The sequence below is a fragment of the Scyliorhinus torazame genome, chromosome X (assembly GCF_047496885.1).
Source record: "Scyliorhinus torazame isolate Kashiwa2021f chromosome X, sScyTor2.1, whole genome shotgun sequence".
Taxonomy (NCBI): domain Eukaryota; kingdom Metazoa; phylum Chordata; class Chondrichthyes; order Carcharhiniformes; family Scyliorhinidae; genus Scyliorhinus; species Scyliorhinus torazame.
The window spans coordinates 38,308,576-38,324,179 of record NC_092738.1 but is presented as its reverse complement, the minus strand read 5'-3'; the positions used below and the strand labels follow the sequence as shown (position 1 = coordinate 38,324,179).

At 52.1% G+C, this 15,604-nt stretch overlaps 1 protein-coding gene across 2 annotated transcripts in view; it reads right to left on the bottom strand.

Moving 5' to 3' along the window:
* Nucleotides 1–15,604, bottom strand: part of LOC140405312 (uncharacterized) — a 266,780-nt gene that overhangs the window by 80,560 nt on the left and 170,616 nt on the right. For both annotated transcript variants that reach the window (XM_072493602.1, XM_072493603.1), the window contains 2 exons: nt 1,076–1,130; nt 57–151 (listed from right to left, as the gene is read on the bottom strand). In XM_072493602.1, coding sequence (XP_072349703.1) covers nt 57–151; nt 1,076–1,130 — 150 coding nt within the window. The remainder of the gene's footprint in view (nt 1–56; nt 152–1,075; nt 1,131–15,604) is intronic.

The window sequence follows — 15,604 nt, the reverse complement described above, 5'->3', positions numbered from 1 at the left end:
TGAGGTGCGGTTTGTCGAAGAGGAGACCAGTATCCAGCACAGCAGAACTCACTCACCTCGACGATGGGGAGCAGATCGTCCTTCCCCTCCCAATCGGGCTCGTAAACCTCCTGCAGGGTGAGGGACAGCCTCTTTGACGTCTCATGCATTGCTGGGAAAAATGGAGAAATGGAGGCAGATCAGGCCAGGTAATAATATCAATGAAATATCGAGGGCAAGATGCCGGGGCGGGCCTCTTTTTGAACCCAGTCCTGAGGGGGAATGATGCGACCTGACCACATGCCCAACTCTCACTTCAATACAGAGTAAAATTGAACGAGGGGTGACGCAGCCAACCGATGCCATTCCGTTTTCACCCTCCCCAGCACCAACCCCATTCCCCCCCCCCTCCTACCCATTCTCCCGCGAGACCACGGGGGTAAGGGAGGCACAGAGAGCAACGAGGTGCCAGGGTCAATCCTGAATGAGCTGCGAGGAGGCAGAGTGGCAGTTTGGATGCCAAGTGGCCTCAGTGGTCATAAAGCCCCCTCTGCATAGTCCTGTATACTGTGGTTATCTACAGCCTAGGCCGCACATCTCAGAGGATCATGTCAAACCTGTCTGAATTACTGCCAATATCTGTTTCTTCTCGACAACATCCGAGTGTTGTGAATTCCACAGAGAAAGCTTGAAATTGTTTTGTGCCTGTTCCCACGCATATCCTGACAAGGTACATTCTCCCCAATGCCAGCCATCCTGTGGGACCCAAGGAACCCGTCTCAAGGTAGACGTATAGACAGAGACCACGCGAGAGCTGTGACCCTGGAGGGGAACAATGCTGAGCCCAAAACTGCTCAAACACACAGACTCACAGATCTGGATTACTCTGTGGCACAGTCTCACAAGTAGGCTTCATTAACACTGCAATGAAGTTACAGTTTATATCCTGGTGTGTCCATCAAACAAGTGGCAGTGTGTGCTCCCAGAAGGGAATGGGACAAAAACTAAACTTAACAGAAGATGAGAACGTGTTACTCTTTGGGACCAGGGCACAGGGTTAGAGAGAGCAATCAGAGAGCAGAGCTACGCCCCATACCTCTCACAGCATTCAGATACGCTTTCAGATCCTTGTGGAGCTTGTTCCCATCAGCCTATAAGGAGAAAGGGAAAGTTAAGTTTCAGATCACACTTTCACCCCCTCCACTGGCACAAAATACACAGGGAGAGAGAGTAGAGAGCTTTACTCAGTATCTAACCCCGTGATGTACCTGTCCTGGGAGTGTTTGATGGGGACAGTGTAGAGGGAGCTTTACTCTGTATCTAACCCCGTGCTGTACCTGTCCTGGGAGTGTTTGATGGGGACAGTGTAGAGGGAGCTTTACTCAGTATCTAACCCCGTGATGTACCTGTCCTGGGAGTGTTTGATGGGGACAGTGTAAAGGGAGCTTTACTCTGTATCTCACCCCATGCTGTACCTGTCCTGGGAGTGTTTGATGGGGGCAGTGTAGAGGGAGCTTTACTCAGTATCTAACCCCGTGATGTACCTCTCCTGGGAGTGTTTGATGGGGACAGTGTAGAGGGAGCTTTACTCAGTATCTAACCCCGTGATGTACCTCTCCTGGGAGTGTTTGATGGGGACAGTGTAGAGGGAGCTTTACTCTGTATCTAACCCCGTGCTGTACCTGTCCTGGGAGTGTTTGATGGGGGCAGTGTAGAGGGAGCTTTACTCTGTATCTATCCCCGTGCTGTACCTGTCCTGGGAGTGTTTGATGGGGGCAGTGTAGAGGGAGCTTTACTCTGTATCTAACCCCGTGCTGTACCTGTCCTGGGAGTGTTTGATGGGGACAGTGCAGAGGGAGCTTTACTCTGTATCTAACCCCGTGCTGTACCTGTCCTGGGAGTGTTTGATGGGGACAGTGTAGAGGGAGCTTTACTCTGTATCTAACCCCGTGCTGTACCTGTCCTGGAGTGTTTGATGGGGACAGTGTAGAGGGAGCTTTACTCTGTATCTAACCCCGTGCTGTACCTGTCCTGGGAGTGTTTGATGGGGACAGTGTAGAGGGAGCTTTACTCTGTATCTGTCATGATATTCAAACACACACATCATGATGGACACACTAACAGGCAAATCAGAGTACACAACACCACAACCAATCACAGACAAGAACACCAACCACATAAAAAGCACGAGCACGACACCTGGAGGTCAGTAGGTCTGGGGAGAAGGGAACAGAAAGAGCTGATGAAACACCACAAGCAGGGAGCCCCCCACGTGCAGAGTGCAAAGACCAAGTTGTAAATAGTGAGTTTAAATAAAGAAGTGTTGTACCATATGCAACTGTGTTGGCTCATCTGTGTGTCAGAACACCCAACACCACATGGTACAGGAGTGGATCGATACCTGCCTACTAACCTGCCATTCTGGACATGGACCACACCGGCAAACCGCAGCCGATGCAAGTCACGGGGAACCTAGGCACCAACTGGAAGCTCTACAGGCAGCGATTTGACCTGTACATCCGTGCCACCGAAAAACAGAATGCCTCGGATGATTCGAAGATTGCAATGCTCCTCTTCTACGCAGGCCCCCACCCGAACGATGTCTTTAATTCACTGGTGTTCGAAGAAGGCGAAAACCAGGCCAAATATGACACGGTCATCCTCAAACTGGACCAGCACTTTCAAACTGAAGTAAACGAAACTTTCGAAAGATACATCTTTCAGCAACGCCTGCAAGGTAAGGAGGAGCTTTTTCAACCCTTTTTGACGCACCTCCGGATTCTAGCGCAGTCCTGCGGTTACGGCACCACTACAGAGTCCATGATCAGGGACCAGATTGTTTTTGGCGTTGCCTCTAGTGGCCTACGCCAGCAGCTTCTTAAAATAAAGAGCCTCACCTTAGCGTCTGCTGTGGAAGCCTGTGTCCTCCATGAAAATGCTACCTGCCGTTTTGCCCGATTTCAGGCGTCCGAGTTGGCACGGAGGGGGTCCCCAGCCGTCGAATCGGCAAGCCAGGCCGCCCACGACGTTGAACGCATCCAGGCCGTCGATTTCTTCCCGCCCCACGGCCCGGACGACAGCGGCCGCTTCCCGCGCTTTTCGCGGTCTCCCGCGCAGGTGCGCGCCAAAAATAACGGCCACAACGAGGGACGCACTGCGCAGGCGCGCCCACCGCAAGATCGCACTGCGCATGCGCAGTGGCGCAACGAACGCCGTGACGTCATGACGTGCAGAAATTGTGGAGGTCTACACTTAAAAGGGCAATGTCCTGCAAAATACCGACAGTGCAACAGATGTGCCATGATAGGCCACTACGCAGCCCGCTGTCGTGCGGCTCAACCCATGGATCCGGCGCATCCTCGACAACCTCGCACACGAGTCAGGACCGTCCAGCCCACGCATCAAGACTTCCAATTAAGTGATGCAGATGACCAGGATGACTTCCGAGTTGCCGTCATTGATGTCAACAAGGTCAATGCCATCAATCCAGACGATGAGTGGTGTGCCACCCTGACGGTCAACCGATCGCGCGTCGCCTTCCGTCTGGACACCGGCGCATCCGCCAACCTGATTGCTTACTCTGCAGTCCAGGCCATGAAGGTCAAACCACCCATCACACCATCCCGGCTTAAGATGGTTGACTATAACGGGAACGTTATCCCGTCCATAGGATCTTGCCAGCTACAGGTGACTCACAAGAGGTACACGGCCACACTCCCCTTCGAAGTTGTGGGCTCATCAAAGGACTCGTTACTGGGCGCACAAGCGTGTAAGGTCCTTCACCTGGTACAGCGCATCATGTCTCTCTCTCCAGATGAGATATCCGACTTCCCGGATGCTGAGTTCCACGCGAATCTCCATTCCCTCCTCGCTCACAACCAGGAGGTTTTTGAAGGCATGGGGACATTGCCACACACGTACAAGATTCGACTCAGACCGGACGCCATCCCTGTCGTTCACGCACCTCGCAGGGTTCCTGCGCCTCTCAAAGACCGCCTCAAGGCACAACTGCAGATTCTTCAGGACCAAGGGGTCCTATCCAAGGTCACGGAGCCCACGCCATGGGTCAGCTCCATGGTCTGTGTAAAGAAGCCCTCTGGCGAGCTCCGTATATGTATAGATCCAAAAGATCTGAACAACAACATCATGCGGGAACACTATCCCATCCCGAAACGAGAAGACCTCACCAGCGAGATGGCGCGAGCCAACATATTCACTAAATTGGATGCGTCCAAAGGATTCTGGCAGATCAAACTGGACCCGGCCAGCCGAAGACTATGCACATTCAACACCCCTTTTGGCAGATTCTGCTACAACCGGATGCCATTCGGCATCATTTCGGCATCTGAAGTATTCCACCGCATTATGGAACAGATGATGGAAGGCATCGAAGGGGTACGTGTATATGTGGACGATATCATCATTTGGTCCACCACTCCGCAGGAACACATGCATCGTCTTCGACGTGTCTTCACCCGCATACGGCAAAATGGCCTGCGTCTCAACCGTGCGAAGTGTGCTTTCGGCCAGACGGAGCTGAAATTCCTCGGGGACCACATCTCAAGGTCCGGGGTCCGTCCCGATGCAGACAAGGTTAGCGCCATCACAGCCATGCCACGACCGGCTGACAAGAAGGCTGTCTTAAGATTCCTCGGCATGGTCAACTTCCTTGGGAAGTTCATTCCCAACCTGGCTTCTCATACAACAAACATGCGCCATCTCGTAAAAAAAATCGACGGAATTCAACTGGCACCAGTCGCATCAGCGGGAATGGGAGGAGCTCAAGCACAAACTGGTCACGGCACCAGTGCTGGCCTTCTTTGACACGACTCGCCCTACAAAGATCTCAACAGACGCCAGCCAATCTGGTATTGGAGCGGTACTCCTCCAAAAAGACAGCACGTCATCATGGGCCCCGGTTGCGTATGCCTCACGAGCCATGACCCCTACCGAACAGCGCTACGCGCAAATCGAAAAAGAATGCCTGGGCTTGTTAACTGGACTGGACAAGTTCCACGACTATGTGTATGGCCTGCCACGATTCACGGTCGAAACTGACCACCGCCCCCTGGTCAACATCATTAACAAAGACCTGAACGACATGACTCCTCGCCTCCAGCGCATCTTACTCAAACTCAGGAGGTACGATTTTGAACTGATCTACACTCCGGGGAAGGAACTCATCGTGGCGGACACTCTTTCCCGAGCAGTGAGCACACCACCAGATGCAGAGGGGTCCGTGCGTCAAATTGAGGCACACGTGACTCTGACAGCAGCAAATATGCCAGCTGATGATCCTAGTCTGGCCCACATACGCGCAGAGACGGCGACTGACCCTCTGCTGCAGCGAGTGATGCGCCACATGACGGAAGGGTGGCTAAAAGGGCAGTGCCCCCAGTTTTATAATGTGCGAGATGATCTCACCAATATAGACGGGGTCCTTATGAAATCGCATAGGATCGTCATTCCACACAGTGTGCGCCAGATGATTCTTCGTCAACTACACGAAGGCCACTTGGGCGTCGAAAAATGCAGACGAAGGGCCCGGGAGGCGGTATATTGGCCGGGTATTAATGAAGACATAGCCAACATGGTGCTCAACTGCACAACCTGTCAGAGGTTTCAGCCAGCGCAACCTCCGGAAACACTTCTACCACACGAGATGGTGACGTCCCCCTGGGCGAAGGTGGGTGTTGACCTATTTCACGCGCTCGGCAGAGATCACATTGTTATTATAGACTACTTCTCAAACTACCCGGAAGTCATGCCTCTCCATGATCTGACGTCGTCCGCAGTCATTGGGGCCTGCAAGGAAACGTTTGCTCGCCATGGCATTCCAAGGACTGTCATGTCAGACAATGGACCTTGTTTTGCCAGCCGTGAATGGTCGTCCTTTGCCGCAGCATATGGTTTCACTCATGTGACATCCAGCCCTCTGCATCCACAATCGAACGGGAAGGCTGAAAAGGGTGTCCACATCGCAAAGCGGCTCCTGTGCAAGGCGGCTGATGCCGGATCGGACTTTAACCTTGCCTTGCTGGCCTATCGATCGGCCCCGTTATCCACGGGCCTCTCGCCAGCGCAGCTACTAATGGGTCGCTCCCTCAGGACGACGGTACCTTCCGTCCTGGCACCGACAACAGACCATGAGGCGGTTCTTCGGAACATGCAACTGCAGCGTGATCGCCAGAAAGGTCGGTACGACACACGAGCGACGGACCTGCCCCCCCTGTCCTCCGGAGACAAAGTACGCGTCCATCAACCGTATGGTGGCTGGTCAGCACCGGCCGAAGTCCTCCGACAAGTGGCTCCCCGCTCGTTCCTGGTTCGCATGCCGGATGGTTCCGTGCGTCGCCGCAATCGGCGCGCCCTTCGCCGACTTCCACGCTCACAGCCACACAACACGCCAGATCCTCAACAGGCTTCCGAGGATGACTTTGTGGAGCTGCCGCACATCACGCCCTTTCCATCGCCACCCATGGCCATGCCTGCACAGCAGCCGGTGGTTCTTGATCCACCCTTAAGGCGGTCAACCCGAATTCGTCGCAAACCCATTAGAATGGACTTATAATACAGTTCATATGTTTAATAAGTTGGACAATTTTACATGATAACCTGTTGTTGTTTATCGTTCCAGATGTCGTCTGACTGGACAACTGATCAAATTTTTTTTCTTCTTCTCTCGTTCGCATTTCTGTTATGTTATGGTACAACTGGATTCATGTGACGCACTCGACATCGCCCCATGTACATAGTTCCGTCATAGACACATGCTGCACACGACACACACACACTCTTAGATGCACTCACGTCACGATCATATTTATTACCACGTAGGCACATATCTTTGTAAAAAGGGGGGATGTCATGATATTCAAACACACACATCATGATGGACACACTAACAGGCAAATCAGAGTACACAACACCACAACCAATCACAGACAAGAACACCAACCACATAAAAAGCACGAGCACGACACCTGGAGGTCAGTAGGTCTGGGGAGAAGGGAACAGAAAGAGCTGATGAAACACCACAAGCAGGGAGCCCCCCACGTGCAGAGTGCAAAGACCAAGTTGTAAATAGTGAGTTTAAATAAAGAAGTGTTGTACCATATGCAACTGTGTTGGCTCATCTGTGTGTCAGAACACCCAACACCACAGTATCTAACTCCGTGCTGTACCTGTCCTGGGAGTGTTTGATGGGGACAGTGTAGAGAGAGCTTTACTCTGTATCTAACTCCGCGCTGTACCTGTCCTGGGAGTGTTTGATGGGGACAGTGTAGAGGGAGCTTTACTCTGTATCTAACCCCGTGCTGTACCTGTCCTGGGAGTGTTTGATGGGGACACTGTAGAGGGAGCTTTGCTCTGTACCTAACCCCGTGCTGTACCTGTCCTGGGAGTGTTTGATGGGGACAGTGTAAAGGGACCGTTGCTCTGTATCGAACCCCGTGCTGTACCAGTCCTGGGCGTGTTTGTTGGGGACAGTGTAGAGGGAGCTTTACTCTGTATCTAACCCCGGGCTGTACCAGTCCTGGGAATGTTTGATGGGGACAGTGTAGAGGGACCTTTCCTCGGTATCTAACCCCGTGCTGTACCTGTCCTGGGAGTGTTTGATGGGGACAGTGTAGAGGGAGCTTTACTCTGTATCTAACCACGGGCTGTACCAGTCCTGGGAGTGTTTGATGGGTACAGTGTAGAGGGACCTTTGCTCGGTATCTAACCCCGTGCTGTACCAGTCCTGGGCGTGTTAGTTGGGGACAGTGTAGAGGGAGCTTTACTCTGTATCTAACCCTGTGCTGTACCTGTCTTGGGAATGTTTGATGGGGTCAGTGTAGAGGGAGCTTTACTCTGTATCTAATCCCGTGCTGTACCTGTCTTGGGAGTGTTTGATGGGGAGAGTGTAGAGGGAGCTTTACTCTGTATCTAATCTCGTGCTGTACCTGTCTTGGGATTGTTTGATGGGGACAGTGTACAGGGAGCTTTACTCTGTATCTAACCCCGTGCTGTACCTGTCCTGGGAGTGTTTGATGGGGACAGTGTACAGGGAGCTTTACTGTGTATCTAACCCCGTGCCGTACCTGTCCTTCGAGTGTTTGATGGGGACAGAGTAGAGGGAGCTTTACTGTGTATCTAACCCTGTGCTGTACCTGTCCTGGGAGTGTTTGATGGGGACAGTGCAGAGGGAGCTTTACTCTGTACCTAACCCCATGCTGTACCTGTCTTGGGAGTGTTTGATGGGGACAGTGTAGAGGGAGCTTTACTCTGTATCTAACCCCGTGCTGTACCAGTCCTGGGCGTGTTAGTTGGGGACAGTGTAGAGGGAGCTTTACTCTGTATCTAACCCTGTGCTGTACCTGTCTTGGGAGTGTTTGATGGGGTCAGTGTAGAGGGAGCTTTACTCTGTATCTAATCCCGTGCTGTACCTGTCTTGGGAGTGTTTGATGGGGAGAGTGTAGAGGGAGCTTTACTCTGTATCTAATCTCGTGCTGTACCTGTCTTGGGATTGTTTGATGGGGACAGTGTACAGGGAGCTTTACTCTGTATCTAACCCCGTGCTGTACCTGCCCTGGGAGTGTTTGATGGGGACAGTGTAGCGGGAGTTTTACTCTGTATCTAACCCCGTGCTGTACCTGTCCTGGGAGTGTTTGATGGGGACAGTGTAGAGGGAGCTTTACTCGGTATCTAACCCTGTGTTGTACCTGTCCTGGGAGTGTTTGATGGGGACAGTGTAGAGGAGCTTTACTCTGTATCTAACCCCGTGCTGTCTCTGTCCTGGGAGTGTTTGATGGGGACAGTGTAGAGGGAGCTTTACTCTGTATCTAACCCCGTGCTGTACCTGTCCTGTGGGTGTTTGATGGGGACAGTGTAGAGGGAGCTTTACTCTGTATCTAACCCCGTGCTGTACCTGTCCTGGGAGTGTTTGATGGGGACAGTGTAGAGGGAGCTTTACTCTGTATCTAACCCCGTGCTGTACCTGTCCTGGGAGTGTTTGATGGGGACAGTGTACAGGGAGCTTTACTGTGTATCTAACCCCGTGCCGTACCTGTCCTTCGAGTGTTTGATGGGGACAGAGTAGAGGGAGCTTTACTCTGTATCTAACCCCGTGCTGTACCTGTCCTGGGAGTGTTTGATGGGGACAGTGCAGAGGGAGCTTTACTCTGTATCTAACCCCGTGCTGTACCTGTCTTGGGAGTGTTTGATGGGGACAGTGTAGAGGGAGCTTTACTCTGTATCTAACCCCGTGCTGTACCTGTCCTGGGAGTGTTTGATGGGGAAAGTGTAGAGGGAGCTTTACTCTGTATCTAACCCCGTGCTGTCCCTGTCCTGGGAGGGTTTGATGGGGACAGTGTAGAGGGAGCTTTACTCTGTATCTAACCCCGTGCTGTACCTGTCCTGGGAGTGTTTGATGGGGCGAGAGTGGAGGGAGCTTTACTCTGTATCTAACACCGTGCTGTACCTGTCCTGGGAGTGGTTGATGGAGACAGTGTAGAGGGAGCTTTACTATGTATCTAACCCCTTGCTGTACCTGTCCTGGGAGTGTTTGATGGGGACAGTGCAGAGGGAGCTTTACTCAGTATCTAACCCCGTGCTGTACCTGTCTTGGGAGTGTTTGACGGGGACAGTGTACAGGGAGATTTACTCTGTATCTAACCCCGTGCTGTACCTGTCCTGGGAGTGTTTGATGGGGACAGTGTAGAGGGAGCTATACTCTGTATCTAACCCCGTGCTGTACCTGTCCTGGGAGTGTTTGATGGGGACAGTGTAGAGGGAGCTTTACTCTGTATCTAACACCGTGCTGTACCTGTCCTGGGAGTGTTTGGTGGGGACAGTGTAGAGGGAGCTTTACTCTGTATCTAACCCCGTACTGTACCTGTCCTGGGAGTGTTTGATGGGGACAGTGTAGAGGGAGCGTTACTCTGTACCTAACCCCGTGCTGTACCTGTCCTGGGAGTGTTTGATGGGGACAATGTAGATGGAGCTTTACTCTGTATCTAACCCCGTGCTGTACCTGTCCTGGGAGTGTTTGATGGGGACAGTGTAGAGGGAGCTTTACTCTGTATCTAACCCCGGGCTGTACCTGTCCTGGGAGTGTTTGATGGGGACAGTGTAGAGGTAGCTTTGCTCTGTATCTAACCCCGTGCTGTACCAGACCTGGGCGTGTTTGTTGGGGACAGTGTAGCGGGAGTTTTATTCTGTATCTAACCCCGTGCTGTACCTGTCCTTTGAGTGTTTGATGGGGACAGAGTAGAGGGAGCTTTACTCTGTATCTAACCCCGTGCTGTCTCTGTCCTGGGAGTGTTTGATGGGGACAGTGTAGAGTGAGCTTTACTCTGTATCTAACCCCGTGCTGTACCTGTCCTGTGGGTGTTTGATGGGGACAGTGTAGAGGGAGCTTTACTCTGTATCTAACCCCGTGCTGTACCTGTCCTGGGAGTGTTTGATGGGGACAGTGTAGAGGGAGCTTTACTCTGTATCTAACCCCGTGCTGTACCTGTCCTGGGAGTGTTTGATGGGGACAGTGTACAGGGAGCTTTACTGTGTATCTAACCCCGTGCCGTACCTGTCCTTCGAGTGTTTGATGGGGACAGAGTAGAGGGAGCTTTACTCTGTATCTAACCCCGTGCTGTACCTGTCCTGGGAGTGTTTGATGGGGACAGTGCAGAGGGAGCTTTACTCTGTATCTAACCCCGTGCTGTACCTGTCTTGGGAGTGTTTGATGGGGACAGTGTAGAGGGAGCTTTACTCTGTATCTAACCCCGTGCTGTACCTGTCCTGGGAGTGTTTGATGGGGAAAGTGTAGAGGGAGCTTTACTCTGTATCTAACCCCGTGCTGTCCCTGTCCTGGGAGGGTTTGATGGGGACAGTGTAGAGGGAGCTTTACTCTGTATCTAACCCCGTGCTGTACCTGTCCTGGGAGTGTTTGATGGGGCGAGAGTGGAGGGAGCTTTACTCTGTATCTAACACCGTGCTGTACCTGTCCTGGGAGTGGTTGATGGAGACAGTGTAGAGGGAGCTTTACTATGTATCTAACCCCTTGCTGTACCTGTCCTGGGAGTGTTTGATGGGGACAGTGCAGAGGGAGCTTTACTCAGTATCTAACCCCGTGCTGTACCTGTCTTGGGAGTGTTTGACGGGGACAGTGTACAGGGAGATTTACTCTGTATCTAACCCCGTGCTGTACCTGTCCTGGGAGTGTTTGATGGGGACAGTGTAGAGGGAGCTATACTCTGTATCTAACCCCGTGCTGTACCTGTCCTGGGAGTGTTTGATGGGGACAGTGTAGAGGGAGCTTTACTCTGTATCTAACACCGTGCTGTACCTGTCCTGGGAGTGTTTGGTGGGGACAGTGTAGAGGGAGCTTTACTCTGTATCTAACCCCGTACTGTACCTGTCCTGGGAGTGTTTGATGGGGACAGTGTAGAGGGAGCGTTACTCTGTACCTAACCCCGTGCTGTACCTGTCCTGGGAGTGTTTGATGGGGACAATGTAGATGGAGCTTTACTCTGTATCTAACCCCGTGCTGTACCTGTCCTGGGAGTGTTTGATGGGGACAGTGTAGAGGGAGCTTTACTCTGTATCTAACCCCGGGCTGTACCTGTCCTGGGAGTGTTTGATGGGGACAGTGTAGAGGTAGCTTTGCTCTGTATCTAACCCCGTGCTGTACCAGACCTGGGCGTGTTTGTTGGGGACAGTGTAGCGGGAGTTTTATTCTGTATCTAACCCCGTGCTGTACCTGTCCTTTGAGTGTTTGATGGGGACAGAGTAGAGGGAGCTTTACTCTGTATCTAACCCCGTGCTGTACCTGTCCTTCGAGTGTTTGATGGGGACAGAGTAGAGGGAGCTTTACTCTGTATCTAACCCCGTGCTGTACCTCTCCTGGGAGTTTTTGATGGGGACAGTGTAGAGGGAGCTTTACTCTGTATCTAACCCCGTGGTGTACCTGTCTTGGGAGTGTTTGATGGGGACAGTTTCGAGGGAGCTTTACTCTGTATCTAACCCCGTGCTGTACCTGTCCTGGGAGTGTTTGATGGGGAAAGTGTAGAGGGAGCTTTACTCTGTATCTAACCCCGTGCTGTCCCTGTCCGGGGAGGGTTTGATGGGGAAAGTGTAGAGGGAGCTTTACTCTGTATCTAACCCCGTGCTGTACCTGTCCTGGGAGTGTTTGATGGGGAAAGTGTAGAGGGAGCTTTACCCTGTATCTAACCCCGTGCTGTCCCTGTCCAGGGAGGGTTTGATGGAGACAGTGTAGAGGGAGCTTTACTCTGTATCTAACCCTGTGCTGTACCTGTCCTGGGAGTGTTTGATGGGGACAGTGTAGAGGGAGCTTTACTCTGTATCTAACCCCGTGCTGTACCTGTCCTGGGTGTGTTTGATGGGGACAGTGTAGAGGAAGCTTTACTCTGTATCTAACCCCGTGCTGTACCTGTCCTGGGAGTGTTTGATGGGGACAGTGTAGAGAGAGCTTTACTCTGTATCTAACCCCGTGCTGTACATGTCCTGGGAGTGTTTGATGGGCCAAGAGTGGAGGGAGCTTTACTCTGTATCTAACACCGTGCTGTACCTGTCCTGGGAGTGTTTGATGGAGACAGTGTAGAGGGAGCTTTACTATGTATCTAACCCCGTGCTGTACCTGTCCTGGGAGTGTTTGATGGGGACAGTGCAGAGGGAGCTTTACTCTGTATCTAACCCCGTGCTGTACCTGTCCTGGGAGTGTTTGATGGCGACAGTGTAGAGAGAGCTTTACTCTGTATCTAACTCCGCGCTGTACCTGTCCTGGGAGTGTTTGATGGGGACAGTGTAGAGGGAGCTTTACTCTGTATCTAACCCCGTGCTGTACCTGTCCTGGGAGTGTTTGATGGGGACACTGTAGAGGGAGCTTTGCTCTGTACCTAACCCCGTGCTGTACCTGTCCTGGGAGTGTTTGATGGGGACAGTGTAAAGGGACCGTTGCTCTGTATCGAACCCCGTGCTGTACCAGTCCTGGGCGTGTTTGTTGGGGACAGTGTAGAGGGAGCTTTACTCTGTATCTAACCCCGGGCTGTACCAGTCCTGGGAATGTTTGATGGGGACAGTGTAGAGGGACCTTTCCTCGGTATCTAACCCCGTGCTGTACCTGTCCTGGGAGTGTTTGATGGGGACAGTGTAGAGGGACCTTTGCTCTGTATCTAACCCCGTGCTGTACCAGTCATGGGCGTGTTTGTTGGGGACAGTGTAGAGGGAGCTTTACTCTGTATCTAACCACGGGCTGTACCAGTCCTGGGAGTGTTTGATGGGTACAGTGTAGAGGGACCTTTGCTCGGTATCTAACCCCGTGCTGTACCAGTCCTGGGCGTGTTAGTTGGGGACAGTGTAGAGGGAGCTTTACTCTGTATCTAACCCTGTGCTGTACCTGTCTTGGGAATGTTTGATGGGGTCAGTGTAGAGGGAGCTTTACTCTGTATCTAATCCCGTGCTGTACCTGTCTTGGGAGTGTTTGATGGGGAGAGTGTAGAGGGAGCTTTACTCTGTATCTAATCTCGTGCTGTACCTGTCTTGGGATTGTTTGATGGGGACAGTGTACAGGGAGCTTTACTCTGTATCTAACCCCGTGCTGTACCTGTCCTGGGAGTGTTTGATGGGGACAGTGTACAGGGAGCTTTACTGTGTATCTAACCCCGTGCCGTACCTGTCCTTCGAGTGTTTGATGGGGACAGAGTAGAGGGAGCTTTACTGTGTATCTAACCCTGTGCTGTACCTGTCCTGGGAGTGTTTGATGGGGACAGTGCAGAGGGAGCTTTACTCTGTACCTAACCCCATGCTGTACCTGTCTTGGGAGTGTTTGATGGGGACAGTGTAGAGGGAGCTTTACTCTGTATCTAACCCCGTGCTGTACCAGTCCTGGGCGTGTTAGTTGGGGACAGTGTAGAGGGAGCTTTACTCTGTATCTAACCCTGTGCTGTACCTGTCTTGGGAGTGTTTGATGGGGTCAGTGTAGAGGGAGCTTTACTCTGTATCTAATCCCGTGCTGTACCTGTCTTGGGAGTGTTTGATGGGGAGAGTGTAGAGGGAGCTTTACTCTGTATCTAATCTCGTGCTGTACCTGTCTTGGGATTGTTTGATGGGGACAGTGTACAGGGAGCTTTACTCTGTATCTAACCCCGTGCTGTACCTGCCCTGGGAGTGTTTGATGGGGACAGTGTAGCGGGAGTTTTACTCTGTATCTAACCCCGTGCTGTACCTGTCCTGGGAGTGTTTGATGGGGACAGTGTAGAGGGAGCTTTACTCGGTATCTAACCCTGTGTTGTACCTGTCCTGGGAGTGTTTGATGGGGACAGTGTAGAGGAGCTTTACTCTGTATCTAACCCCGTGCTGTCTCTGTCCTGGGAGTGTTTGATGGGGACAGTGTAGAGGGAGCTTTACTCTGTATCTAACCCCGTGCTGTACCTGTCCTGTGGGTGTTTGATGGGGACAGTGTAGAGGGAGCTTTACTCTGTATCTAACCCCGTGCTGTACCTGTCCTGGGAGTGTTTGATGGGGACAGTGTAGAGGGAGCTTTACTCTGTATCTAACCCCGTGCTGTACCTGTCCTGGGAGTGTTTGATGGGGACAGTGTAGAGGAAGCTTTACTCTGTATCTAACCCCGTGCCGTACCTGTCCTTCGAGTGTTTGATGGGGACAGAGTAGAGGGAGCTTTACTCTGTATCTAACCCCGTGCTGTACCTGTCCTGGGAGTGTTTGATGGGGTCAGTGTAGAGGGAGCTTTACTCTGCAACTAACCCCGTGCTGTACCTGTCCTGGGAGTGTTTGATGGGGACAGTGTAGAGGGAGCTTTACTCTGTATCTAACCCCGTGCTGTACCTGTCCTGGGAGAGTTAGATTTCAGTGTGCGGGACGGCCTGAAAGATTCCATTCGGCCACAGTGAAACGGGAAGTTATTGTTCCCGAATGCATATACCCAAAGCGAAGAAAAGGCCTGGTCTGGTGAGTTTAAGGTGGTTTGTCTGCCACTTGGTGTGTGGAGGGGAATAGTGTTCGTGTCAATCTGACTGTATCACTGGGCCCGCTTTGATAATGTTCTTGCCCACACACTGAGTCCCAAAAGACGTCTGAGCCCATCTTGGAGAACCAGCAGACTCAACACTGAGCCGCGCTCTGGCTTTCTGACAATCAAACCTTACAACTGAATGTTCAGCGTCTACCGGCCGCAAGGCAAAGCCAAGGGGAAGTGATGCCGTCTGAAGCAGGCAGCATTTCCTCTTGCTGCAACCTCCTTATCTGAGACCCACTTTGTTACATGTTGGTTTGGGTGCAGAAATGAAATCTTTGACCTGCTCTTTGATCGTCTTCACAAACTTGACTCTGTAATGTGATTTAAGGGCACGCAACGTCTTCATCATTTGGATTGTGGGCTGATCAAGGGGGGACAGAGTTTGTGCTGGTACATCCTGCAGCCAACGGCAGCAGGTGGCAACATATTTAATCCGGATTCAATGTGTCTCAACTTGGGAGAGTGACATTGATTTCCTTGGGAGTGACATTGATTCCCTTGGGAGTGACATTGATTTCCTTGGGAGTGACATTGATTCCCTTGGGAGTGACATTGATTCCCTTGGGAGTGACATTGATTCGCTTGGGAGAGTGA